Source organism: Haemorhous mexicanus, chromosome 1 (genome assembly GCF_027477595.1).
Source record: "Haemorhous mexicanus isolate bHaeMex1 chromosome 1, bHaeMex1.pri, whole genome shotgun sequence".
In the NCBI taxonomy this organism is placed as follows: Eukaryota; Metazoa; Chordata; class Aves; order Passeriformes; family Fringillidae; genus Haemorhous; species Haemorhous mexicanus.
Window position 1 is genome coordinate 125,898,025 of NC_082341.1, and position 26,821 is coordinate 125,924,845.

Consider the following 26,821-nt stretch of genomic DNA (forward strand, 5'->3'; position numbering starts at 1 on the left):
TTATTTGAGAACTAAAGCAGCAAATTGCTACTCGCTACTTGGGAACATTGTATTTACCTTTTTTCAAAAGAATTTCCAGACATGTTTTTGCACCTGAAAATGCTGCTGCGTGGATGGGCATACCTCCTGTTTTGTTTGGTTTACATATTTTTCCTCCATTTTCAATCTGTAAAATAATGTCTCAATACAGCTCATTGACATACAGAAAAATCTGACAAATGAATATACTGTTATAGATAAAGTCTCCTGGGTAGCTGTCTCCTTTTTTTAATGTTACATATGTATTATGAACTTTTTTATACAAGTATCTTTTGCATGTTATAGCCATACAATGCATATGCTTCGTAGTGTTCTCATGACCTTCAAAATCAGTTTTTTTCCTTGAGCTGGCCAGTCAGATAGCTATAGATATAAATACCCTCTAAAAAATTAAAGTTTCTTAGTAAACCATGCAAAGTTGAACACTAGGTCCATGTTTAACCTTCCTGCATTGAACGAAGACCAAACTCAGGAACAGAATAACTCTGCATCAAGGAAGAGAGAACCATCTCAAAAGATGATGGATAATTATACCTACCAGGAGTGTCAGTGCTTCAGGATTGTCCTTGTAACACGCTACAATTATAGGTGTGTTCCCTGCTTCACCTTCCAAGTTAACATCTGTACTGCTATGTTGGACTAAAACCTAAATGTTTAAGAAAACATTCAGTCAATCATAAGTCAAACACAACAATAAATGCCTATTCCATTATTTTTGTTGTTTACAACCCATAGAACCCTTCCAACTTCCTTGTTTGGCATGCCCAAGGCCCACAGTGCATTAGCAGATGAGGGGGAAAATTGCAGGAGAATGCCAAAACATGCTGGTGAAAAATGCAGATATGAACAGATATGAAGTACAATTCTTTCCAGGGGGCAGCCAGGTAACTAAGGTAAACTGTGCACACAGCTGAAAAGTATTTTGAAGTCTGATTTAACCAATTTTTAATAATGGGAGAAAGTATTTTCTGTAGCACATTTCAGGTAAGGATTTTTAACTGAAGTTTCCAACAGAAAAATCCTTGGCAGGTGCCAGTATTTCAGAATCTGCTCAATTAGAAATCTGTTCAATTGAACAGTAAAATGAGGGGAGATGGGTCTTGATGAAAACTGGGATTTGCAATCCTGAAATCCTGCTCCAGTCTCTATGCTAGCAGCTGACACTGAACTATCAGTACGATCAATTATCTCTGCTTAAAGTGCAGGCTGCTTCCTGCACTTTTTGAAAAATAAAGGATCTGGACATTATAATGACCATAGTGGCTTATTTATTCCCCTAGGTGCATATTTATTTAATTGTCTTTCAGTAATTTCAGTTATTTATTTTTTCTGCATTAGAGGAACTGGTACATTTAATCACTCTCAGGCAGTTTGGCAATAAAAACCAAGGGAGAATTAGTTTGAATAAACAACAGAGTGGAGAAAAAATGAGAGCACAGACTTAGTCAAGAACCAAAGCACTGAAGCTGATAAAAAGCCCATTTAAAAAATGTCATTGATTTCATTGTTCTTGATTCATAATAAATATAGATTTTGTAAAAGATTTGAGGACACTGAAACATTTACAAAGAAGTTTTTATTTGTCTTGAATACAGATAACATGTGTTTCTTTCTTTTGCATGGATGAACTAGAAAAAGAGACAAGTTTAAAGAGAAAAGGAAGTGTTGCAATTTTAATGTTGTATTCACTCAAAAAATTAAATAACTTAAAAAATCTTAAAATTCTAACCCTATGCTGCATATGAAGTGAAAAAAATCTCACTGCACTTAGACAAATGGTTAAAAAATTATGCTGCTTAAAATCTCATAGCTATCACTGTTTTACAAGGTTCAACATGGACACCTTGGTAATTTCATCATATTTTAGTAATTTCAATATATTTTTGTGAGTTTTAATTACAGATTTAGTTCTGCTACCATTCAATTGATTATTAGAATGTTGGTTCTAAAGACTGTGCCTTCTGACTAGTTTTAATCTCTTTTTTATTTTAAAATACACTAGTTTCAAGAATGTTAATACTTCTAAGACACCCTATACAATTGTAAAAAAAAAAAATAAATAGAATATTTTAATTTGAAATACACATGCCTACATAAAGTTTCCATTTTAAAAACAACCTTTAAAGAAAGTTCCTTGCGTCTGAAAAATGAAAAAGCATTTTCTGTGCAACATAAGCACTACTTATCATAGCAGAAACTTCAGTTTTTCTATAAATCAGTGAGTTACTTTTCACTGGCAGTGCTAAGAGGACACCTGCATTTTCATAGGCATCATGTTACACATTCTGCTTGCTAAAGAAAGCACATGAGGAGATATGGCATATATCAATAAGGCCTTGGTGCTCTGCTGCCTGAGCTACACATCAAGTGTGTGCATTTAGGCAGACTTTAGACCTACCTTCACAATTTCATTGTGCAGTGACTGAACTGCCATATGCAAAGGGGCCATCATATTGGAGTTGAGAATGTTTGGATTGGCTCCTCTGCTGAGAAGCAAGCGAACGCTTTCAACCTGGTTTTTCTTTGTGGCCCAGTGCAGTGGGGTATTTCCAGAAGAATCCATCACATTTAAGACTAGATCAAAGGAGAGAAAATAAAACAAAAAAAAAACCAAAGCAAAACTATCAAATGTTTTGATTGCACTGAAACAAACAAAAAAGGCATCAGGTTTAGGTCTGTGCTACTGCATTTCTTTGGAAAGAGAAAGGAAAAGATTTCCTGAGATCCAGTGCACTGCGTTAAATTGATTAAATATTGTGCTGAATATACAGTATTGGTGAGAGGAATTGAAGAGGTGAAACACCTGTCTATTTCTTGCCCACTATTATACATGTTTCTCCTCACCCAAGAGTTACTTGATTTCCCTCTCTACTTGATTCTTTTTCCTGTTTTATTTGACTTCACAGCAATTTCTTTAGACGCTGCACAGAATAAATGAGTGCGAATAACCGAAAAAAGATGTAACAAGTAAGTGCTTGCAAACTGTAAGAGACCACATCTACTCAGTTTCATTTCAGAACACAAAAGAAAATCCATTCTCAGCAGTTACAAAAATGGTCTGTCCTAAACATCTGTTTTGAGCTTGAAAACTGAAGATAAACTTCTACAAATATCCTAAAAAATTAGGACAAAAAATAAAGACTAAAAATAAAAGAAATATGTATTTCAGCCAGAATAATCTAAAATTAGATTGGCCATCAATAGGTGAAAAAAGCCAAGCTTTTCAGGGCCATTGTAGGTTTACTCAGTAGCATATAGTCTATGAGTGGAATCAGATGTCATTCTCAATGCTTATTATATAAGAGACACATAGCATGAATAAGGAAGGCAGAAAGTCAAGTTCTCTGTCCAATCATTGCAGTTTTCTTTTTTACATCTGAAGTCTATATATCTGAGTGTCAAACAAAGCAAGACGTATTGATTCACTGCATTAGAGACAAAACACAGAATCCTTTTGGGTTGCTTTGTTACATAGAGTCCTACATAACAAAAGCAACCCGAAACACACCTGAGACTGTTGGAAATATATTTGAATCTATAAATGGAGATAACACTTATCAGTCCTATTTCAGCTGGGTAATGAACATCTTGGTTATTGAACTTTTTTATTGTGCTAAATAAAGTAGTTCATGAAATGCACGTTACCTTCATAGGAAGAATCATCCATGATCAACTGCATGAGTTCTATTTGTCCTCCTTCAGCAGCATGATGCAGTGGGGTGGCATTTAATTCATCCACTTTTGTAAGCCCAGAACGATTCTTCTTAATGAAGCTCCGGAGCCTACAGGCACTTCCATCTGAAATGACCTGTTTTGGGTAAAAACATTCCCATTTTCTCATTCTCCTAAAAGGCAGGAAGTTAGCAATGCTGTAATGTGATTTTGTGGGCATGTTACCAGTCAATAACTCCTGCCCAATTGTTTGGGCTCCTACAGAAGTTCCCAAATCCTGATCAGGTTGAGCCAACAGTGAAACTGATTGGTTATTGGTTTAACTGACTGCAATATAAGATCTAGATGAGAAACAGTGCGAAATGAACAAAACTGAAAATCATCTTGAACACACTGTTCTCTCTTCTGTAGTGAGATCAAGATCCTTCCTTTACCATGGAAAATCGCAAACAAGCAAACTCATCACTTACGTTTTTATTCTCTTTCTTGCAGTGGCCATGTAAAATGAATTCAACAGAGAGGGAAATTAATAGTCTTGATAAATTCCTTTTTTTAGGTCTTTTTTCAGAGATTGATACTGTGTTCTTGGCTTTCAAGTTCAGCCGTTGGGCTTCTGTGATGTTCTTTGTGTCAGAGAAACCAATATATTTTTTAATTTCAGCAGCATGCTTAGAACATCAGACTATTATCTCAGCCTGAAACAACTCAGTATCTTCCCAGTGAGCCCACTGACAGCTTGATACATTCCAGGTACTATGCTTTACAACCAAAGCCCACTACGGAAACTCTGCTGTTTATTATGTTATGATATTCTCCAAATATTTTTGTTAAAGCTATTAAAATCCCATATTACTCTGTAAAGTGATAGAATACCATGACTGCAGTAGAATGGGCAGGAATTTAAGAACAGATACTAAAAATTAAGAGAGAATAAAAAAGTAAAACAGTTCAACTACATTGGGTGGGGAAAAAAATGACAAAAATGCTTATCTAAAGTAATGCAAACCTTCAAATGGTGTGTAAACAAGCAAAGAATAAAAAAAGGGAATTCCCTAAAATCACTACTCCCTTCACACCTGAAAAAGAAAACATTGCTCTCTAGGATGCCCTGAGTGTCAAAGACTCAACAATTTTTGCCATCCTTAAGCAAATGTACATTACAGGGCAGCCCATTCATGTGCTTGAGCACGTGTTTAGCTTCATTCAGCTTAATAGTCCCACTGACCTCAGTGAGGTTACTCATGTCAATAATGTTACAAACGTGTTTAAACATTTATAAGACCGAGGCCAAGTACAGGTCTGGTGGCAGCTTCAATAGTGCAATCAGAAAAAGGAAATTGAAAACATGTGATATAATTGTGGAAAAGATATTTAAGATGAATCCACTGTCACAAAAATAACAGCTCAATTACACATGCAGTATTTTAAACACACCAAAAAGCTGTCTAAGAAAACCTTATTAGAGAGCCCAGTATTTTCTATTTCTTCTAACATTCTACCTTTATTATTTCTATTGATCAAGACCACAATTTTCTATTTTTAACACTGGATTTATTTCTCAGTGTAAGACAAAATGTGACACAATGATATTTTCTATCGACCAAAGTAAGATTTATCAGCCAATACTGCAGTGTTTCACTAACAAAATAAGGAAGAAAGAAGTCAATTATGTGTTCTCAGTACTTGGGTTAGCTAAAAACAGCAAAGCAAGCTATTTTAAACAGCAGCTCGTTTGCCCTGTGCCTGAACAGCTCTGTAGTGACAGATCAGCCACCAGAGTGACCAGCTGTATTATGCATAAGAGCTCCTGCTCAGGTCTACAGCTAGCACACAGAAAACACATGTGAATGGAAATGACCTCTGGAGGTATTTGAACCGATCTACAAACTTTGTCAGATTTGTTTAGGATTTTAGATTTGCTGTTAAAAATCTCCAAAGTTTTCCAAGTCTTCCATTCTGTAAGCAAACTCTTCCTTTGCTTAATTATTCTTATGCTTAAAACGGCTCCACTAAAGTTTGGTCTGTGTCTCCCTAGCAGCAATACAAATACATGATACTCATCCTAGTCTCTGTTAAAAATGGGAAGATATTCTGTCCTTCCTGGCTGCAATACCGCTTGTGTGGCTGGCACTGATGGTTCCCTTTCCCTTCGTAACAGTTCCAGTGCTTCTAAACTCTTTCGTATCATTTTTGCTAGGACGATCTATTCATTTCCATGGTGACCTCGGCTTTCTTCTAAGAGGTGGTCTCTTTCTGCGCCCAGGGGAAATATGAGTTTTTCCTCAGCAGCCTGCCACCCACATCTTCCTTAGCCTGCTCCCCTACCCTGCCGCTCAGCCTGGACCACACAACATCAGTGCCCTGTGCCCTCACACCCCACGGCCAGGGCAGCTCCCAGCCTGCCTCCCATCCCGCACCGATCCTCCCTCCCGAGTTCACTGAGCGAGCGGACAGGGTCCCCCGGAGGAATGGGTCCCTGGGACATCGCCCCTGCCGAGCCCGCACAGCTCCAGAGACCCTCCGCCCGTCCGCCCTCCTCACCCTCCACCTTCATCCCTCTCTCGCAGCCCGGGCCCGCCGCCCCTCCGCACGCACCTTGAAGACATCCTGCGAGGCGACGGAGGCGGCATCCGCCTCGCACACGACGCCCTGGTAGGCGCTGGAGGAGGCCGCCTTCTCCCGGGGGCGGCAGAGCCGCAGCAGAGAGCGCTTCATGCCGCCCGCCCGCCCGGCTCCGAGCCGCGCCCGCCCCGTCCGCTCCGGCGACCTGCGAGGCGACACAGCGAGTGACGGCCGGGCCCCGTTGGCGGCGGGGGAGGCGGGGAAAGCAGGCGGGGGCCATCCCGCCGGGGCGGGCATCCCGCCGGGCGGCGGCTCCCACGGCGGGCGGGCAGCTCCGGGCGGACCCCGCGGGAGCGGAGCGCCCGTGCCCGCCAGGAGCCATCGCCTGAAGTGGTGCTGACTGCACCTGCGCTGCCCTCCCGCCCCGAAAATAGCGGGTCGAGTTTTCTACTATTAGCTTCTCTGTGTAGCCATAACATTTTCTTCCAGAATTTGTTTGACCCGACAGTCTGGGGAGGTGTAGGAAGGCTGTAGGAAGAGTAGAGAAAGAAGGAGCACGAGGTGTTTCAAAGGGTTAATCCTAAAGAGCCCCTAACTGAGTCAGTCTTTACGGATATACTTGTAACTCGGGGAACAAACATTTTACTTAACGTGAAATGAGTAGCCCTGCTAAAGGTCAGGTAGTGGAAGGGGCAGAGGGTTAAGAACAGCAGTAGGAGCCGCAGGAAGTGATAATTTGCCTGTGTTTTCATGGTTTATGGCAAGCGGCAGCTTAAGGAGTGCCAAAACCAAGTGTCACACCCCATATAGCCTATTTAATAGCTGTCAACAAGCAATTCTCCATTATTTCGCTCATTCCCTTTTAAAATCCTTTTTATACTGTCTGTGCCACAACATCCTGTGGCACTAAGTGCCATAATTTCATTACATATTTCTGAAAAAAAAAGTTTTCTTTTACCACTGGCTTCACTTAGTGGTCCCTAGTGTTTTTATTTTGAAAAATGGAGCGTTCTTCCCCCTTTTTTTTTCATCCCCGTTAGTGCTCATTATTTCACAAAGTCATTGATGCACTTTGATGCACTTTGCTCATTGATGGGGCCTTGAACATGTGGTTTTCCTTCTTACAGATGTCACTGTTTATCTCTGAATAGCCACATCCTGCTACTCTGAATCTTTTCCATATTCCTTTAGAAATGAAATGGGAAGACTTACATGGTTAAGGTGTATTCAGGCAGCAGTATTCATTTTTTGTTTAATTTTTTTCTTCATTCCTCTCATAAATGTTCACAAATATATTTGGGTTTTTTTGAATGCCACTGAGCTAAGCTTCCATATAAATTTTCTCCACCACAGTCCTTTTTCTAGCTGGTGATAGTATCAATAAATAGCATTCAGGTGCACACTCATGCAAAGCTAGTTAGGGTTATGTTTATTATGGGTACTTACCTAGAATTTATCAACGTTGAATTTCATCTGACATTTCATTAGTGAATCATGAATCTTTTGGGATCTGCCACGATCATCTGTATTTTTGGCCATTCTGAGAATTCAGTAGTACCTTCCAAGTCACCAGAATGTTTTTTGCATGTCTTTATATCATCACTGACTTTAACGGGTCCCAAGGGACCTCCTTGCTTTAAAAAGTTGTATTCCTACTCCATATTTATGGATGCTTAACCAAGTTCAGAAAATCGTTCTTGCCTGTCCTATGACAGTTTATTTTCATTAAAAGACTACAAGGAAGGACCTTTTTGAAGACCTTTCCCAAATCCACTTATCTCTGCTGTCATTTGTACCTTTTTTTGCTTGCTGGTTCCTTCATAGAGTTTCACTGGTGTGCATATCACCAGATTTCTCTCTACAAATGCTGTGTTTGTTATTTTGATCCTGGTTTTCTTGAGCCCATAACTCCAGAATTGTTTGTTGTAAGTTGCTGAAATTAGAAATCCTTAACTAAGTAGCCTTAAGATCATAAACTGAAATAGTTCTAAGGCTAAATGGGCGGGTTTAAGTGCTTGTGGTATAAACCCTCATTCCTGTCAATTATCAGGCAACATTTGAAAATGAGGCAAAAACTTTCTTCCCCTCATAAGCTGCTGTAGCCACAGGTATTGCAAACAGCAGTGCATTAAGGTATGTTTTTGTTGCTACGTCATCATTAATTAGGACCAAAAGGATCAGGGATATTTATACTATAGCAAGAAAGCTATACTCAGGAAAACCAGCAATTAGTGCCTGCAGAGATTCTAATTATGTGACCTGGGATTAAGACACTGGAGGGATCTCTGCGTTTCCCATCATTTTCCTGGTGCCTTTTTTAGAAGCATTCCCAGTTGGTGAGCACGTTCACCTTCCTGTGGTGAGATCCCTTTGAATTCCCTGTCTGGCCTTGACTTTTCTGTTGCTCACAGTCCTCTTTATGAGAAATTAAACTCAACATCTGGGTATTGTAAAAAGAAAATAAATGCTGTTTTCTGTAGGAATCATTATCTGGAAAGAGAAGTGTCACTGAAATATCATTAAAAATTAGTAAAACTATTTCATTTCTTCTTAAAAATCCCCTAAATTGAAGCCCAAGAAATATTGTGAAACAATGGAAGTCATGAACCTCAACCAACCATAGCTTTACTAATTTGCTTGAATCTGATAATACTGCTTCCTTCTTTTAAAATTACCGCTACATTTTAGTCTTCTAGTAAGTGTTCAGAAGAATGTTCAGAGTATGAAAAATAGTACAAAGGTTTTCCATTCCCAGTAGGATTCAAATGGAATTTTAAGTGGTCTGACCACAGCTTTTATTTCTGCATAATGATTTGACATAAGGAACTAATTCACAGAAGTAGTCGAAGAGTAACCCTTCCTACAGCTGTTTTTCCCTAGAGTGAATTAAAATACATTTATACCATTTTATTTCAAACATGATCTTGCTAATGGAAGGAGTGGATCCATTAGTACTAGCAAAATTCACTAAGGGTAATCATACCACAGCATTTCATTAAAAACATGATTGTTTAATAATTAAATTGTATATACAGTAAATATGCACCATTAGAATACTGGAGCCTGAGTAACACAGTACTGCAATTTTGTTAATTATCCGGGCCCAGGAACCATAAATTCAAGCAAGCGGCAGTAATGAAAAGGATGCACTGTATGTTTTTTTGCTTTGGGAGTGATCTATTTGGCACCAGTATTATATAAATTATGATGTGTAAAATGATTGTTAGGATTTAGTGAATCAGCTTAATTCAGTAAGTCAGATGAAGTCATGGTGCTACTTTAGATATTGATTGCAGCCATTCAGAAATTAATCTGAGTTACTGCCTTAACAAGAAAGAATGCGTTGTCTCCTACAAATTTTCAGAAACATACTTGTACTTACCGTGGAGAAAAAAATGCTACTGTCATTGTCAAACAAGCAAGGCCAACCTGACAACCTGACTAACACTTTACACTTGTGCCTAATGGATTTTTCATTGCATTCTTTGTTATTGAGATTTTGCTGTGGTAAGGAATATGCTGCTATGCTCAGCAGGAGAATTTAAGTTATTGACAGGTTTGTTACATGCCTAATTGTAAAAAAAAAAAAAAAAAAAAAAAAAAAGGGCTATACAGAAAACAATAATTCACTTTATTACACTGCAAAGCCTTTTTTTTCTCTAATGATAAAACATGATATGAAATAATATCTTACAGATTTTGAGTCCTACTCTGACTATTTTGGACAAGAAGAAATTTAAGTAGAGGCCTGCAGAGTAAATCTATGATTTGAAAGGAAATATAAATTGATTTTATGGTTAATATCTATTGTAATAAGCAGGTGTAGCTCCATGAGAACAATCTTGGTAAGGATACTTCCTAAGGTATCCAGAGCAGCCCAGCAATTAATTGAACCAACTATTGGCTTCAAATTAGCTCCTAGAGAAAAAACATGCTGGATCTAGAAGAAGTTTAGGGGTATGGCAGCAAAAGTGAATGTAAGCCCTTTCCCTGGGTGGGTTGGATGCTTCAGAGTGGAGTGTGTACAGGTGAGGGGTGACTTAAGTACCCATTTCAGAAATCCTCCTGTGAAGCTGGGAGCTGATCTATATCTTGCAAACAACCTTTTAAACAAGTGAAGGGCCTTTTACGTGGCAGGCATCATATTTCTCCCTCAAATTAAAGAGATTAAAACATTCTCTTTGCTTCATAATAAAAACAATCATGGTCACCAAATGGCAGCTTGCTTTCTGAGAGCGATGCTCTCTCCTCCTCCTATTGGAGCTGTGCCAATGTACAGCCAGAGACTGGGTCAAAGTGCTGATGTTTGATTCTCCACCACCCTGGAAAACTCGCCTTCTTGTTCCTGCCTTCAGCACTGGTTTTGTGGTTTCACATTCTGTTACCACTGACCAGACCCAGAAATCATCTGTGAAGTTGGAGAACTCCATCCTGGGCTTTCCTTAACCATGAAATTTAGGAAAAACTGAAATGTCAGGCTTCAGAAACTTTCTGATCCCTCAGTCCAATGAGACTAAGGCATTGAATATATGCTTTACACTGCTTATTTTGATTTTGGAGATTGTGGAGATACACGTTCTATTGTACCATATCTGGAAAAAAAGGGAGAATCTTGATAAAATATCTAGATCTAAATATTACTTTGTGTTGGAAGGGACCTTTAAAGGTATCTAGTCCAATCCTTCTGCAATGAGCAGAGACATCTTCAACTAGATCAGATTGAAGATACTGGTGCCTCAGGATATTTATATATGTGAGATTTAGACAAAGGTTTGTTTGAGGCAAGACAGTCCTAGATTTCAAAATCTCAAATCTCACTTGCAATCAAATTCAAGCACTTTCTTGGTGACCAGTAATGCATTCAGAAACACTATTTCTTTGTGCTCCTTGGTCTTTCCTCATCAGCTGTGTGATTTACACGACCAAGGCATCACAAATATGCATCCACAGAACTTTCCTCCTTAGTATATTTGCTGCCTGTAAGGGAACGCAGAATCCTCATTGCAATAGTGCTTTTCATTCATTAGTTTGTCCTTTTAGAAATCCTTTTCTCCTATGGACATCCTATCCAGCCAAATTTGTCCTCTACAAAGGCATCTTAATCACAACTTCTACTCTCTCTTTGTCTCTGAAAAGAGCCTTAGGTTATTTTTGTCCTTCCAAATATATAGCCTTTGGTGATAACTGATTTTGAGCTGTATTTGATAAATGTCTTTTAAGGTGGGAGTTCTTAAAAATTATTGTATTAAGGAATACCTGCCACAATTTGTAATTCATAGCCCTCTATTGGGATGTTCTTGTCTTTACCATATGCAATAACAAAAGGACAAAATAAGTGGGAATAATTTATTATCACAATTGTATAAACTGCAGTATTTACAATTCTGTCAAATGTTTCCATGCATATTTTCTAATGAAAACATGCAGTAAATTTTAAGCTCACTGTCTTGGAATTCCCCCATTTTGTCATATATTTCCTCAGAGTGCAGTGTACATTTCACTGCTGAGCCAGAGCACTCAAACCTTTTCATACTTATAGTTGTTGGGAACTTGTGTTGGATAATGTCATGGAAGTTTCCCCTGCCACCAGTTTGCAAATATAGAAAATGAAGAGTGACAATCTCAAACATGGAAAAGTAAAGCATTAGTAAAGCAACAGCACATATGATCTCCAGTATCTTCATGCTGGCATTTCAAACTCATTTTTTTGACCATTTCTGTATCTTTCCTACTATCTATCTTTTCTGTTCTTCTCCCTTGGCTTCTCTCTTTATATTTCAAGTCCACTCAATCCTCTTTCTTCTCTTCCCCTGACATTACTTTCTTTCTGTACATATTATCTATCCAAAGTCTGTCTTCCTATTATCTTCTGCTGACTATATTTTCTTATTTTTAAACAAAGAGGATTTACTTAATTCTCTAACTTTCTTAGGGACACACATTTTCTGAAAACACTTCCATGGTTTCTGATATCTAAAGAGAGATATGGATCCTGACTTTCCAATGGTTAACCTGACCCTCTTGTTAAAGGAACTGGGAATAATGAACTGACTCTATTTTGCAGGAACAGGCAACACTGGAAATCTTCAGTAAATGCTTTCTATGGATCATCACAGACTGCACCATATTCTTCAAATTAGAATGGAATTTCTATTTTTGTTGTCAGGTTATACCTCAGGTCTTCACTTCTTTGAAATATCAACAATGTGTTTTGCAAGCTTTCTGTATCACTTCTGTTTCTTCTCTATGAATTACCTGTGCAATTGCACTGAAATCAGGCGGATAACTTTTGGTATTTTAAACTATATTTCTATCAGGTTGGGAAAAAAGACTAGTCAAAAATTAACTTTATTAAAAGGTAAGTTATATGGTGCACATAAGCTATATATGTATATATATTATTATTATATAATAAAAGAAAACATTATCTTGAAAATGGTTACATCTATAATGAAGCAAAAATGATGCTTACATACCTGAATCTAAAAAATTTGAAAATACATACTCTTGTTTTAAATTAGTTAGTTTAAACAACTAAAATTCAGGAAAGAAGAAACAGGCAAAAAACAATGAAACTACTATAAGTACTGTACTGGGTATTTTAGCTCTTCCTTAAGACTTGTTGACTATTGACTTGATTTCCACAAGCCCTGGCCATTCCTATCCTAACTGAAGGATGGTCCCTAAGTCAAAATCAGTCAGACATTGCGTCTCACTGCCTAAGATTAAGCTATGTAGGCTTTTTAGATGGAGTAGATATGGGTATTTGTTTGAAATATATTTTCTATTTCAAATTTAGTAGATATGAAACTATGACCAGAGTCTCATCAGTAATAGTCTATTTTATTCTATTTAAAGAGTATTTACTTTAATATTTCCTTTTTTACAAGCATCACTTGGAAATATAGTTAATATCTACCACTAAGGTAGGTACAATACTTAGAATATTTTTTTTTATATGGCTATACTGGGGAAAATAAATGGTGGCCAAAAAGAAATAACACATTGTGAAAAACTTTTGCCAATAAGAAGAAATGTAAAGTCCATACTGAACATGAAAGGATGTAATAGTATTTGTATATTGCTTGCATTTTTCTGCTTTTAAAATATAGATTTTATGGATATAAACTAAAATACGTATATACATTTTTCCAGTTAGCTGAAATTATGCCAAATTTACATTTCAATATGAATCAAAAAAATTCTATGTTGTACTTTTAACAAAAAAAAAAAATCTCCCTAAAAGCAAAAGAAAAATAGGCCCAACAAAAAATTTGAGTGACAGAATTTGAGCGAAAACTATATTACGCTTACCATTCAAGAAGTTTGCAGATGATTTCTCTCTGAAGCAACACATATATAAAGAACACAAAGGTATGACTGTTTGAATCCTGATCTGATGTTTATATCAGTAAGTTCTTGTGGCAGGTGAAGCCACCGGTTGTGTCATCTGGTGGCTCACTTTGTGTGAGGAGATGCTTATTTAAAAGAGGCAGGTATGCATTGCTCGGTGTGGGAGGAGCACCGGTGCTCATCAAGGGATCCTTGAAGCTCTCTATTTTTAATACCTCTGATCCAACCTCATTTCAATTCTGGCTGCAAATGTGCCTTCCATACAAGAAGCTTTTTTCTAATGCAATATCTTAGAGTAGTTTCAGTTTGTCAGGTAGTCACTGGAGGGTGCTTGTTTACCTATCTGCAGTGAACTAATTGCCTTTAATGGAAAATCTAAACATCACTGAAGAGGAAAACTGCCTACTTATGAAATTCACTTTACTAATAAATGTTTCAAAAATTAGAATTACCATATAAAAAGTAGTGGACTGTGATCAATTCCTAATGCAATATGGAACAGTGTAAGAATTGCATATGCTTTCTTTTTGAAACATAAATCTTACTTTGTCTTCTTCACTTTATTTTCAAAGTACCACAATGTTGCTCAGTTCATTTGAACTAATTCTCAGAGGACTCCTTGGCCCCATCTGCATTAGACTGAAAGCAAGATTACACAGTTTCCTGAAGCTGGAATAGTTACAGTGGTCAGCATTTTGATAAAGAACAAAGTTTCCTTGTACTAGCACCTATCAATTACATTGTTTTATCACAGATACTAGAGTACATAATTGTGCAGTCTGGGGAAAGCATCTCATATACTTCAAGCAGAATTGCAAATTTAAGTTCTGTGCTATTTCATATTCTTTCAGAATCCATAAGCCTTGCTGATGCTCAAACAAAGGATTGATTTGTGGTTCAGAAAGTAACATTTTCAAGTTTTCTATCATTTCAATAACATAGAAGCTGGACAGGAATAAAATCTTCAGAATAAAATACTTATTCTAAATGTAAATAAAAATTTATTTAAATTTATTTTTAGATAAAGAAATTTAGAAAAGTCTTCTAAATTGACATTGGCTAAGGATGACTGGGGCTCTTCATTCTGCAGCTCATCTTTTCCCAGCCTGCTGAAACCCACCAAGCATTGTCACTCAGTCATGCTAGTACTGGCTTTGACCAGATTGCTTAGTGACATGAGGAGACAGATGAAGCTTCCTAACTTCTCAACAGTCAAGCAATGTGGACATTTCTCCCTACAAAAGTTGTCTAGCATCACTGTGCAATTCTATTTATCTGTCTCTTTGGAGATGAAGTCTCTATCTCAGTAAATACAAAGTAGATATGAACACAAAAATAGTCTAAGTGCTAGCTGAAGTTTTACAGCACCACATGATTATCTTTAAGACTTTGTGAACTTACCAGTGCAGTTTGAATTGTTTTCCAGTGCTGCTGTACAGTGCTTGAGGCATGCAATTTATTGTGTTCACGGGCTGTTGTTACAGCAGATAACTAAGTATTACAGTGCACTGTTTTATTAATGTGGACATGGTTGAAATTTTGTGGATATTGAATAGTGGTTGTCAGCTAGAAAACCTAATTTTCTCAAAATTGAAAGGTCAAGTCACCTTGACATTTTCTTTGAGGAAACTTCAAAATGAACAATTTTTTAAAAAAGGGATTTTCACTAAATTCAGTCACCTGACAGCCCAGGGTTCCCACCATAACATTCACCAAGTGAACAGTGTCTACCTGGAAACCTGTTAAGTTTCTTGCCTCTATTTTTTCTCTAATACCTTACTGCTTTCATAGTTAGGGATGTTTTTGTCACTCCCAAATTAATTCTATTCATGATCTAAGGATGATAATTTCCTCTTGGTCAACACTGTGTTCTGTTTTAAGCTATCATTCCCTCACTGTGGTATCTCTCTCTATGTTCTGATTTTCTTGGAAGAGTACAATACAGCCTGTTACAGCCATGATTTTGTCAGACTCAGCAAATCAAACCATTCATTTTCTTTTCAAAAATTCCAATAGCCTCTCGAGACCTGCTCCTGTTTGTTCTTACAGTTTTCAAATTGGCAGTTTGTATGGTTTATTTTCTGAGTGTATTAAAATAGGCAGCTATGCAAGTAACAGCACGTTCAAGAATTCCAAGTGTACATTAGGACAATTTCTGAACATTTAATGGGACTTGTTGCACCCTTTCTGTTGTCCTGAGATTGTAGTCATGCTTTTGACTACTCAAATATAGACTAGGAGTGTTTCAAAGGTGTCTGCCTTGTTTCTCTTTCTCTTTTCCTGATGGTCAAACTGATGGTCAGCTGTTCTCATATACCCCTGGGGGCAGGGATTTACAAATCAAGTATGAGTGCTGAGAACTACCAGGACCCATGCACCAAGGATGTTTAGGCCCCTAATTCCTAGATACCACTTGTAAGGAAAAAGCAAGGAAGAGACAGTATAACATGATGAAGGAAAACCTCCAGGATACAAGTGTGTCAGCTAGAGGAGCACCTAGGCTGCATACATGAGGAAATAAATATTGCATCTTTTACACACTTTTTCATATGAATATCAAAAGCATTCTTTCATATTTAAAAGCCAATGGGTGCTACATTAAAGGTAAGCTCAAATGAATGGGTATTAGGTGCTTAAATATTTTTTACCCACTTTTAAGAATTCAGTTTTTAAAAGTGACACAAAAGGATTAGGAGAAGTACCTGGGAAAAGTTTATTTTCTTGTCACTGAAGTGACACAAGTTAAGGGAGAGGTTGGGATGGAACCAGCAGTGTCATGTGTCAGCTGGTGATAATGTATACAGAGAGAAACAGAAAAGCAAAATACACGCTTCAGACAAAACTATAAAATATTGTTACTGCACCAAAAGCAAATTAACAGTGGCAAAGTCAGAGGAAAACTTTTGCAAATGCCATCTATTATGTACAGAGCTGAGATTCATTGATTCACTATATAAACATTAAAAAAAGTGAATAAATGGATAAAAGGAGTTATGATGATATCTTGATATGGTGGTGCTGTGAGGAAGGGAGAGCAAAGAGGAGTTAAGAAAGAACTAAAATTATTCAAATGTTTTCTTTCTTGAAGGCAAGTTGGGCTTTAATGAAATTAATTATAAACTGAAGATGAGAAAACCTATGCACAGGTCAGGGTCAGTGACAAAACACACTAGGTACTCAGCACTGTAAAAGGTGAAACAATTTGGAAGATTTAATTCAAAATTGTTGTCTAAATACATCCAGTTGAATGCACCCTAGCTAATTTGCTCATTTATTTTACAGTTTTTTCCTCTTCTAATGATTTCCTTTCTGCTCTCTGGAGTGGAGATACTGCACTAGATTTCAAAGCAAGAAGCAAGATAATGATTACTAAAATTACATAGAATGTATATGAAGATTAAACCTATATAAGGTTCAAGCTTATTGTTTGAACTGTGCTATCTTCTCAATGAATATGTGACTTTCATAAAAAGACAGATTTTTAATAGAATTTAATTATAACTTAATTTCATTAAAATATCATATTGCAAACAGTGTGTTATGACCTTGCTTCTTGGAAACATATTTTTTTTTACTTAGGGAAAATTCTAATAATTATGAAGGTGACTTCAATGGGATGACAGTGTGAAATATTTTATCCAGTGTATTTAGGGCATTAGTATGTATTTTAAAGAATTCTAGCATTTTGACAGAACTCCTTCAATACAGATCATTGTGAATCACCCCATCTATTATCGCCAAACCGGAAGATATCTTAAAAAAATTCTAAATCCTTCATTTCTTCTTGAGTGGGATTTCTGGCATTCATTAGAACATCAGAATTGTTCCAGTAATACAGTGGCTGTTCCAGTGTTGAAGTTACTGATTCAGCATCAAGAACATTAGCATGCTCTGCCCTGGGAAAGCAGGATGGCATCGAGCCACTCCTTTCCTAGCATAGGATTCTCAAATATTCAAATTCTCAAATACAGGGTATAAAAAACCTATGTCCGCTGCGTTTTTGCAGTTTCATCAACCTGGAAAAACATAAAAGGATACCTTCAATGGAAATGGAAACTGTATCTTTGATTTCAAAACTAAAGAGATTAAAGTGACTAGGACTCATTCTTCAGTTCTGTAGATATTAGTACTTCACAAATATTAGGTTTTTTTCCTGAAAGTCTACATTCATTGATAAAAAAGTACGAGCTGTCATGAATTTCTTTTCCTCTTATGTCTAATCAGCTTGTATAATTTCCCTGTGCATATTATATTGACCCTCAGAGAGATTCTGTATTTTTATTCAGGAATTAAAAGTAGCAATCAGCATAGTTTATTTGTCTTCTTTCTAAATTTACTCAGTTTCATGTAAGAAACTTATATGTCAAAATATATGTTTGCATTAATTTGTATGAAATATGATGTGAGAGCAGACTTTCAGAAAAGCTTCAGTTATACTTCGTCTCAGGACGAGAAGGAGGTTAATTAACTGCTTCCAATATTATTAGCCATTGTATTTGCTGTTGTTAAAACTTCTAGATTCTATGGGAGTATTTATAAAGTTAAAAACCTATATTAAGTTATTATTTAGTAATTATACATTAAAACTGCAGATTTTGCCAACAGTCACCTTTAGTTGCTGGGAAATCGTAGATCTTGTTATAGTGCATTCTAGCAGTAATTTTCACTGAAATGACACTGGATTTTTAGGCAATGAAATAACTTCAAAATCTCTCATTTTGTCAGAAACTCCATGGAATGACTTGAATTACAGAAAATTAGTAAAGTGTTAAGTTTCTGTCTTTCTTAAGTACACAGAGACCTCAGGTTGTATGTATAATACAGATATTTCTAAAATAAGAATAAAAACTTCAAACCTTATATCAGGGAAGACAGGAAGAAAAGAAAGAGAGGGAAGAAGGGCTGAGAGGCCAAGGGTGAGTGAGGCTGGCAGAAGGCAGGAAGAAGAGGGAAGCAGGTCAGGGCGAGGATAAGGAGAATTCTTGGCCACTACTGCTTCTACACTGTCTATTCCTCTTTGGCAATGAATGAATTGATTTGTAAATACTTGTCACTTTTTAAAAGTAGCCCAGCAATCTGGACTTTTATGGTATTTTTGTATCCATGACAGGAGCCAATTTTACTTTATTTCCCATTGGTACATTTCATGGATCCCCACAAGAGTAAATGGTAGAATGGTTTGGGTTTGAAGGAGCCTTAAAGATCACCTAGTTCCAACTCCCCTGCCATGGACAGGGACACCTTCCACTAGACCAGGCTGCTCAAAGCATCATAAATGCTCCATTAAAAAGAGCTTTGTAACTGTCTTAGACACTCTGAAATGCTTTACTTGTCAGCTTTGCCCCTTGCATTGAACTTTCAGCCGTATGTTTGGAGAGCCCACAGTGTTTGCATCACTTAATCAGAGCAACAAATAGGATGACAGCTGTATGCCAGTCGATGGTGTTGCACAGGAAGCCACAAGACACCAGGATGTTTACATCTGGTTACAGGCATTACCACATCTGTTAGTGTGACTCATTCTGTTTAGTCAAGGTCATAAGCCATTTGAAAAATATTTTTTTCATCAAAAGTATTGTTAAAACTACACAAAGATAATTGGTCACTCCAGCTGAGAATGTCTTGCCATGAAAAATGAAAATACAAGTGAGAGCTGCTGAAAAAATAAGAACATTTTAAGAGAGATTAGTAAGATGTTTGTGTCTAAAAGAGTTTCAGATATGCAAGCTGAAAGTCTGAAAAGGCTGCATGTCTTTCAACTGGCTCATAACAACTAAGTTATCAGATGATGGAAAAATGGGCTCTACAACTTCTCCATCAGCCTTAGGTCATGCCTTGCCTCTGTCAGAAGCTGGCTATCAGGCTTGAAATACTGTCTGCATCTGTCACTTCCATATACCTTATCTGAAGCTGGATGAGGATCTGGGTGATTTAAATATTTACACTGGGTCCCTTTTAATGTTTATAGTGTTAGTAGAAACTTTATTATGTGGGTTGTGTCAGGACTGTAAATATTAGCTTGGATATTAATAGTAGTCTTACAAACACAGCAAACTGACTTCATTTACCTCCTGATTCAGTCTAAATTAAAAATTGTATTGTTGGAAACAATGCAACAAGAAGCAAATCCCAGATTATGAAGTGTTCAGCACATACACACAGTTTCTTTCTGCACTTCCCTAATGACAGAAAAGAAAACCTGACATGCACAAAGCCATCAGTCTGCTTAAGCCACTTACATTGAACTGATGTAAAACAATTATCAGCTTTGGGGCAATAAAGCTGATGAACCTCAGTTCAGTGGAATGTCTTATTAGTTAGTGAAAGCAGCATAAACATTATAGACTGTGCTTCAGGATTCGACAAACTGAAAGAAAAAGAGGAAATAGAGCAATGTAATTGGAAAGTAATAGCAGTAATAGAAGAAAATAACCTCAGTTATGCAGTCCAGTTTTGAGAGTAAAACCTTGATTGTTGTGGAATATCCGCTTAGAAAGACCAATATAGCATGACAGTCCATTAGAATTCCTTACAAATAGGTCCACTACCAGGTGGATCTAACAAATTCTCTCTCAGTGCTGTTTGCCCTAGCTAATGGGCTTAGTGTTTCCATTTTAAATTCAACTTAAACATCTTGATTTTTTCCAATATGGAGTCAATACTTGAATTTTGTGGCTGTTATTTTTTCAGAAGAGAAACAAGGCTGGATCTGTCACAATTGGTGGCTTAAATTCTCACCAGATAATGTGAACTATATTCACCGTTGTATTTTTAAAAAATGTGTTTACATATGTGTTTTTACCAGAGATTAAAATGTCCCAAGATTTATCATCAAAAGAAAAATATTTATACATATGCATTTACAAATCTACATTTAGCTACATATGTTGCTTTTAAATGGGGCCAAGATGTATGTTATACAGCTGTATATATCTGATAGCAATCAGCTCCAAACTTTGTGATGTATTCTTCCATAAAAAAACAGGACTGTTCTTAATGTTCTTCAGAAAGGCAGAAGAAAATCTTAGTAAGACAAGCCAAATATATGACCCAGATGGGCAAGTATTTAATTTTGTAAAAAGAAAGCAGCAGAAAATTGCAGCTAAAATGTTGTTATGACATGACAGCCCGACAGCTGACCAAGGCCTGTGGCTACAAAAAGGACTGCACTGAGAAATTTTCACCTCAGTGATGTTGCTGTGAGTTAAGGGAAGATGGTAGCACAATATGTGAGAAATAAAACAAGGAAAAAATGCAGTAAATCTATGCTGAATTGTGAATTGGTTTGGTCAGGCTACTGAAGACCAGATGCTTGAGCACAGGGGAACCTGAAACCAGACAATTCAAGTACAGCACAATCCATTATAGGCAATATTCAATTATAGTGCAAGCAGATTCCTCAAGCAATTTCTCTTTGTTCAGAGGCAGAATCCAGATGTTACAATCATGGCTTCCTGGCCCTGTGCACTGTCCAAACCCACAGAGCTCACTTCACCTGCCTCACAATCCAGGTCAAAGTAGGATATAACAGGTAGTAGGAGTAAGGAGATAATATATCTAATGTAAGTCCTTGTGGGTTGGTGATTTTTACTGGCCTTTGCCATAGCAGTATTTTCAGATTAAAGTCTAAAAATACATTTTTAAAATATAATGGATTCTTAGTAGAGTTTTTAAGTCACTAATTACAGATCTCAGCAGTGACAGAAAATTCCTTACCCAGTTTGTGCACTGTGTGCAGTATAGAAATAGAAAATAGGCAAGGATTTACTAGCTTGTTCTATCTAAAACTTTTTCTTCTATCTACACCATTTTTTCTATCTGAACCATTTTTTCTATATAAAATTGTTATATTTTTATTTTCAAGCTAAAACCACAATACATTTTTGCGCAGGGCATTGCTTACCCATGGTTGGTTTAGATTGAGGAAACTGAAAGTTCTGTATTTCAAACTTTTCCCCTGCCCAAACCAGCAAAAAGTGTCCTACTTTTCCATGGGCATCCAGGACAGTGCAGCTAATATTTTAAAACCAAAACTCTTCTAAACATCAGAACTTTAAACAAAAACACCCAAGATAGCAAAATGAATCTGTTGGTTTGGACACCTGCCTGCTATTGACAGGATTCGAGTTCAGTCATTTGCTCTTCCAGTGACTCCCTAGGGTGACAAACACAAGTCATTAGTGTATCCAAGCCATCAAGCCTTTTAAGACTGTCCATATTTTCTCTGTCTGTGACACTGGCATATGCCCAGATCCACCAAGACACCTGGACCTGAAATCTTTAACTCTGAGAGAATTATAAACATCTTTTGTCCTTGTTTGAAGTTCCCAGCTGGCTGATACTTCTTCACACTTCTTCCAAGGGTATGTTGAGACTCTTGGATACTAATGATTTTAGTTGGTAACTCTTAGGATCAGGAATATTATCTCCCTTGAGCACATAAGTCTGTCAAATAGACAGAGAGCCTGTTTTACCAAAAATAAGAAGGTTTCAGAAGATTTCACAAGCATTTTCTTTCATTTCCCACTCTTTTAACTGTGCCATGCTGGCCTGAGAGTAATTCCCACTGCCTCCACGAGAAAGGATTAATGTAAGGATTCATGTAATCCGTGTAAGTATTCATTAAAATCCATGACATCTTTGAAGAGACTTATTCATCTGATGCTTGTTCCCCATCACACCTGCTTGTTCACATGTCCAGAAGGATCTGCTCCATGATCTTGCCAGGCGCTGAGGTATGACTCACTAGTGGGTAGATTCCAGGGTCATCCTTTCCACCCTTTAAAAATATGGGCTTGCTGTTTCCCTTTTCCCAGTCACTGAGCACTTTACCTGACTGCCATGACATTTCAACTATCCTTGAGAGTAGCTTGGTAACATCAACAAATTCTCTCAGGACACTGGGATGCAACTCATCAGGTCCCATGTTGTGATACATGCTTAGGTTCATCAGGTGGTCTTGAACCTGGTCTTGTCCCAAAATAGGAGGGACTTCATCATCCCTGCTGCTGCCTTAAGGTTCAGGGTCTTGAAACATGTAGGAAGAGACATTACCATTGAAAACAAGCTAAAAGATCGTTGAGTTCCTTAGCTTTCTCCATGCTGGTTGTCACAATTTCTGTCTAATTGTTTTATTTTAATCTTCACTTTCTGGCCAATGTACCTGTAGGAACATTTATTATTTTTTTGCATCCCTTGAAAAATTCAGCTCATGACTTAAAAGCAGCATAAAGTTTGAAGCCCAAATCCATGAAGACACTTTGTACTTAGCATCACACTGGCTTCAAAGTGAGATGGAGCTAGGAATGGACTTAGGTTTCTAATATTTGGTAGAGTTAGATTGTTGTCTCATACATTATTCCATTAGCATAATAAAGAATAAACCACAGAACTTTAGCTATTAACTTTTCTTAATCATTTTTGTGTATTATCTGGAAAAGAACATTTGAAACACATATTCAAAAGAGATTCTTAGTGCCATTAATTCCAGGTTTTTGTTGTGCATTTCAAAGTAGTTGAGAATTTAGTTTAATGTTACAATGTTTTCCCCATGAGGTAGACTAAGTAATTTTGGCAATTTAAATGTTGATTCTGAGGTATTGATATGGGCAAATGTAACATTCATTATATTCTCTGCAGTAACTTTGAAGTAACTCCAGCTATTAAGTTTTGCATTATTGAAAATTTGAATCCAACCTAGGACACCACGTCTTGTCATCTTTTGTGCATGTTCTATGACTTAGAACAGATGTCCTTATCCAGCACTATCACTGGAGATATTCAAGAACCATCTGGACACCATGCTGTGCCCTGTGCTCCAGGATGACCCTGCTTGAGCAGGGAGGCTGGACCAGGTGACCCTCTGTGGTCCCTTCCAACCTTATTCATCCTCTGATACTGTGATTATTGAGACTGACCTCATGTAAACTTTGGATGGAGAAACACCAAACATAATTTGAAACCAGGATTAACAGGTATTTTTGCAATTCACCAGCATGTTTAGGTAACTGTCATGAACAGCTGTATTAATGCAACTGAAAAGGTTTGTAGTGGCAGTGACTATGAAATCCTGAAGCACCTCATGGTCACATGTAAGTGTCCCCTTACCCACCGTCACAAAACTGTCTGGTCTCTTATGATTTGGGCTGAAAATACTTACATGCATTTCTTATGGTGTCATATGAGAAATATCATGTAAGTGGTGCTTTTTTCTCCATATATTCTGAAAAAGAATTTTGGGGGTTTTTTTCTCCCTCAATTTGACTTTCTAGTATAAAGCAAAAAGTAACAAAACTTCTGAATAATGCTTTGGTGTTCAATATAATGACCCCGAATAAACAAAGTGCAAAACTAAAAGCAGAATGAAGCCTTTTGAAAAATTAAGGTTAAAAAAAGAATTAAAATTAATGAAAAATCTGTATTGGGCTAACAATATATCGGTACTCAAGACATGGCACTGGCACTAGCAATATTTAAGTACATTCATGATGTTGAGGAAACAAAACACTCTGGTACTGGGTCACGCCCTTTTGAGTGACAGTAGAATTTCCTGGATGGCTGGTCTGGTTCAGATGGCATGTGGATTCTTCTCTTTGGCCTGAACCTCTGGTGATGCAGACATTGCCATTACAGGGTGTGATGTACCCAGCCACCAGATAAGCATCCTGGCTTTGCTGCACTCCACAGTGTCTAACACAGGCCAGAGTGTTTCCTCTGGGTTGCTATCTCTGCAGCCCTGTGAGTAGCCCTGGCATGCAGATAACTGACTGGCAGTGAATTCCATAGGTATGAGGAGCTCTAGACCACCACACCCTGGCCTTCACCTCCACTGTGGGAAAGGCTCTGTACTGTTGCAGCTGCAGGCACTTGAGCAGCCTGCAGAGGATTTATGGTCACTGGTTTTCTAACAAATTCCCTCCAAAGATATGCCTCAGTCTCACAACTTCTTGTCCTAGGGCCGTAAGATTTCATGTCAATACTTACAGAGATAATTTGCATCAGGAAATACAAAACCAGCAAGGATATGGGAGAACTCTTTGGTGCTGTGGTTTTCATTCAGCAAATAAAACACACCTCAGATACTTCAGTTCCTTTTCAGTCTATGTCATGTCAGTGTTGAAATCCAGGACATAATCGATTCAAGTGTGGGGAGCACTCCCACTTCAAAATAGAAAATATCCCATTTTCATCTTCCAAAAAAATTCACAGATTTTGACATTGTAAACAGCTTTTTTGAATTTCTAATTATTAAAAAAAAAAACAAAACCAGCAAATGTTGAGGACAAAGTTTTAAAAAATCTCTTTCTACTCTAAGATTAAAATTGGGCTTGAACTACCTGGTCACAAAAATTATTACTTTCTCTTCTCTGTTTTAAACTGTACAGAAAAAACCTCCTAAAATCCTAATGGAACTCAAAAAACTTGTTTCAAGTAGCTGAATGCATCATTCTCTTGTAGATGGTACACAAAAAAAATTTAGTTAATGTCCATGTTTCTTATGCAAAGAAATCAGGAATGACCAGGTGAAAAGAGAAAATGATCAATCAGATGAAAAGAGAAAATAATCACTCTGTTATAACCCTGAGTGGGAGCAGGACAAAGGTTCCACCAGATATTACAGCAGTGGAAGGCTACTGTCTTCTGCCCCTGATGGGGAATTGTATTCATGCTTGACTGATCTCTAGTTCAAAGTAATCTACAAATACTGAGTATTTCAAATATCATACTGAGGTAGGGAGCTGATATTCTTCCTGCTGGCCTTACATATTACCTGTTAGACTGGGCAAAGAGGTCAAACAACTTGCATAGGGTCATGGAAGGAAAAAGAGTGTTTCACTGCAGTGTTAGCTTTCAGTCCAGTGCTAAGAAATAAACTATTTTCTTATCAATATATTTTCTTATCAAACTACTTTCTTATCTAATATATTTGGGGAGATATCAGCATATCTCAAAAGAAAAAACAAACCAAAAACCAAGTAAGAAAACACCTGCTGTTTAATCATCAGCCTCTAAATGAGAAAGATGTCACTTTTCTAAACACCTCTTCATGTATTTTCTCTCTTCTTATATTTATACTTTAAATGTCTGTTTAAATACAGTGAGACTACAATATTTACATTACTGCCAGGTGTGATGTGCTAAGGGGTTATGGTGGAATAAGAAAGGCAGTAAATGTTCCTGTGCTCTTTTTACTTTACATTGTTTTGACAGAGCCCGTTTGCAGGAGACTGATCTACTTCAGCCACGTTTGAGTGGAAATGAGAGAGAGCTTACATTAGTAGAGGAAGGAACACCCTGAAAAGATGCCATCCTTTAATCTAGCTTTCTGTTTAGTTGTTAGATCTCCTTGCATGTTTTCCCATCCATGGGCTCACCCTTTGAACACTCTTATCTTTTTGCAAACCCATGTATGCATTCCAGCGTGGCAAAAGCAGTGTCTATATTAAGTGTACAGGCAGTGAAGTGCACGTATGGAACAACATTTTCATCCAAATGATCCACAAAAGAAGTGTCAGACCTTTAGACACAATTTATACTAGTGTCAGTGAAAACAGAAAAGCAGAAATGCATCTTGCAGGGTTCATTTGTACATTAGGAATGGAGCTGCCATCGCACAGTAAATCTGAGTTCATAGCACCCAAGCTTTTGCTTCCTCTCTCCTCCTTATTGTGGAAAGGAAGACTGAACATTTTTAAATTGAAGAGTGTGGAGGAAAAAACCAAAATGGCAAGTTGTAACAAAATACTACAAAGCAGAAAAGCTATGAGTCAAGAGGAGCTGCATATACAAAATCTGTTTCACTGGTTCCCAGGGTATGTGCAGTCAGTAACGCGTCTGCTCAACCCACATGGGGTACTCAGATGGGAACCTCCAGCTCCCTGAGAACCTGCATGAGTGGGATACACTGCCACAGGTAAGAAAGCTCTCCAGAATACCAGTGAATTCGAAGCAATTACTACTTTATTCTTTTGTCCTACAGAATCTTTCTCTGAAATGCAGATTAAGCCTCAGGCATTTTGTTTGTGTCCATACCTTCTTTTGTCTCCATAAGCTCCATGAAAGTGCAGTACAGTTTTATTAACTGATAGACTAATTTTATGAAATGTGCTGAGAATGAAGATATATTTTGATCAGAAATTTAGTCTATAGTTGTATCTAGATGAAAACACACTTTACCTCCAACCTAAGCACTTCA

At 37.4% G+C, this 26,821-nt stretch overlaps 1 protein-coding gene across 1 annotated transcript in view; it reads right to left on the reverse strand.

Moving 5' to 3' along the window:
• TRPA1 (transient receptor potential cation channel subfamily A member 1) overlaps positions 1 to 6,570 on the reverse strand; it is a 32,073-nt gene extending 25,503 nt beyond the window's left edge. Inside the window, exons 1-5 of the mRNA XM_059862160.1 lie at positions 6,307 to 6,570; positions 3,685 to 3,847; positions 2,438 to 2,613; positions 578 to 685; positions 58 to 166 (exon numbers count right to left, since the gene is read on the reverse strand). Of these exons, the coding sequence (XP_059718143.1) occupies positions 58 to 166; positions 578 to 685; positions 2,438 to 2,613; positions 3,685 to 3,847; positions 6,307 to 6,570 (820 nt within the window). The remainder of the gene's footprint in view (positions 1 to 57; positions 167 to 577; positions 686 to 2,437; positions 2,614 to 3,684; positions 3,848 to 6,306) is intronic.
• Positions 6,571 to 26,821: the final 20,251 nt, after the last annotated feature.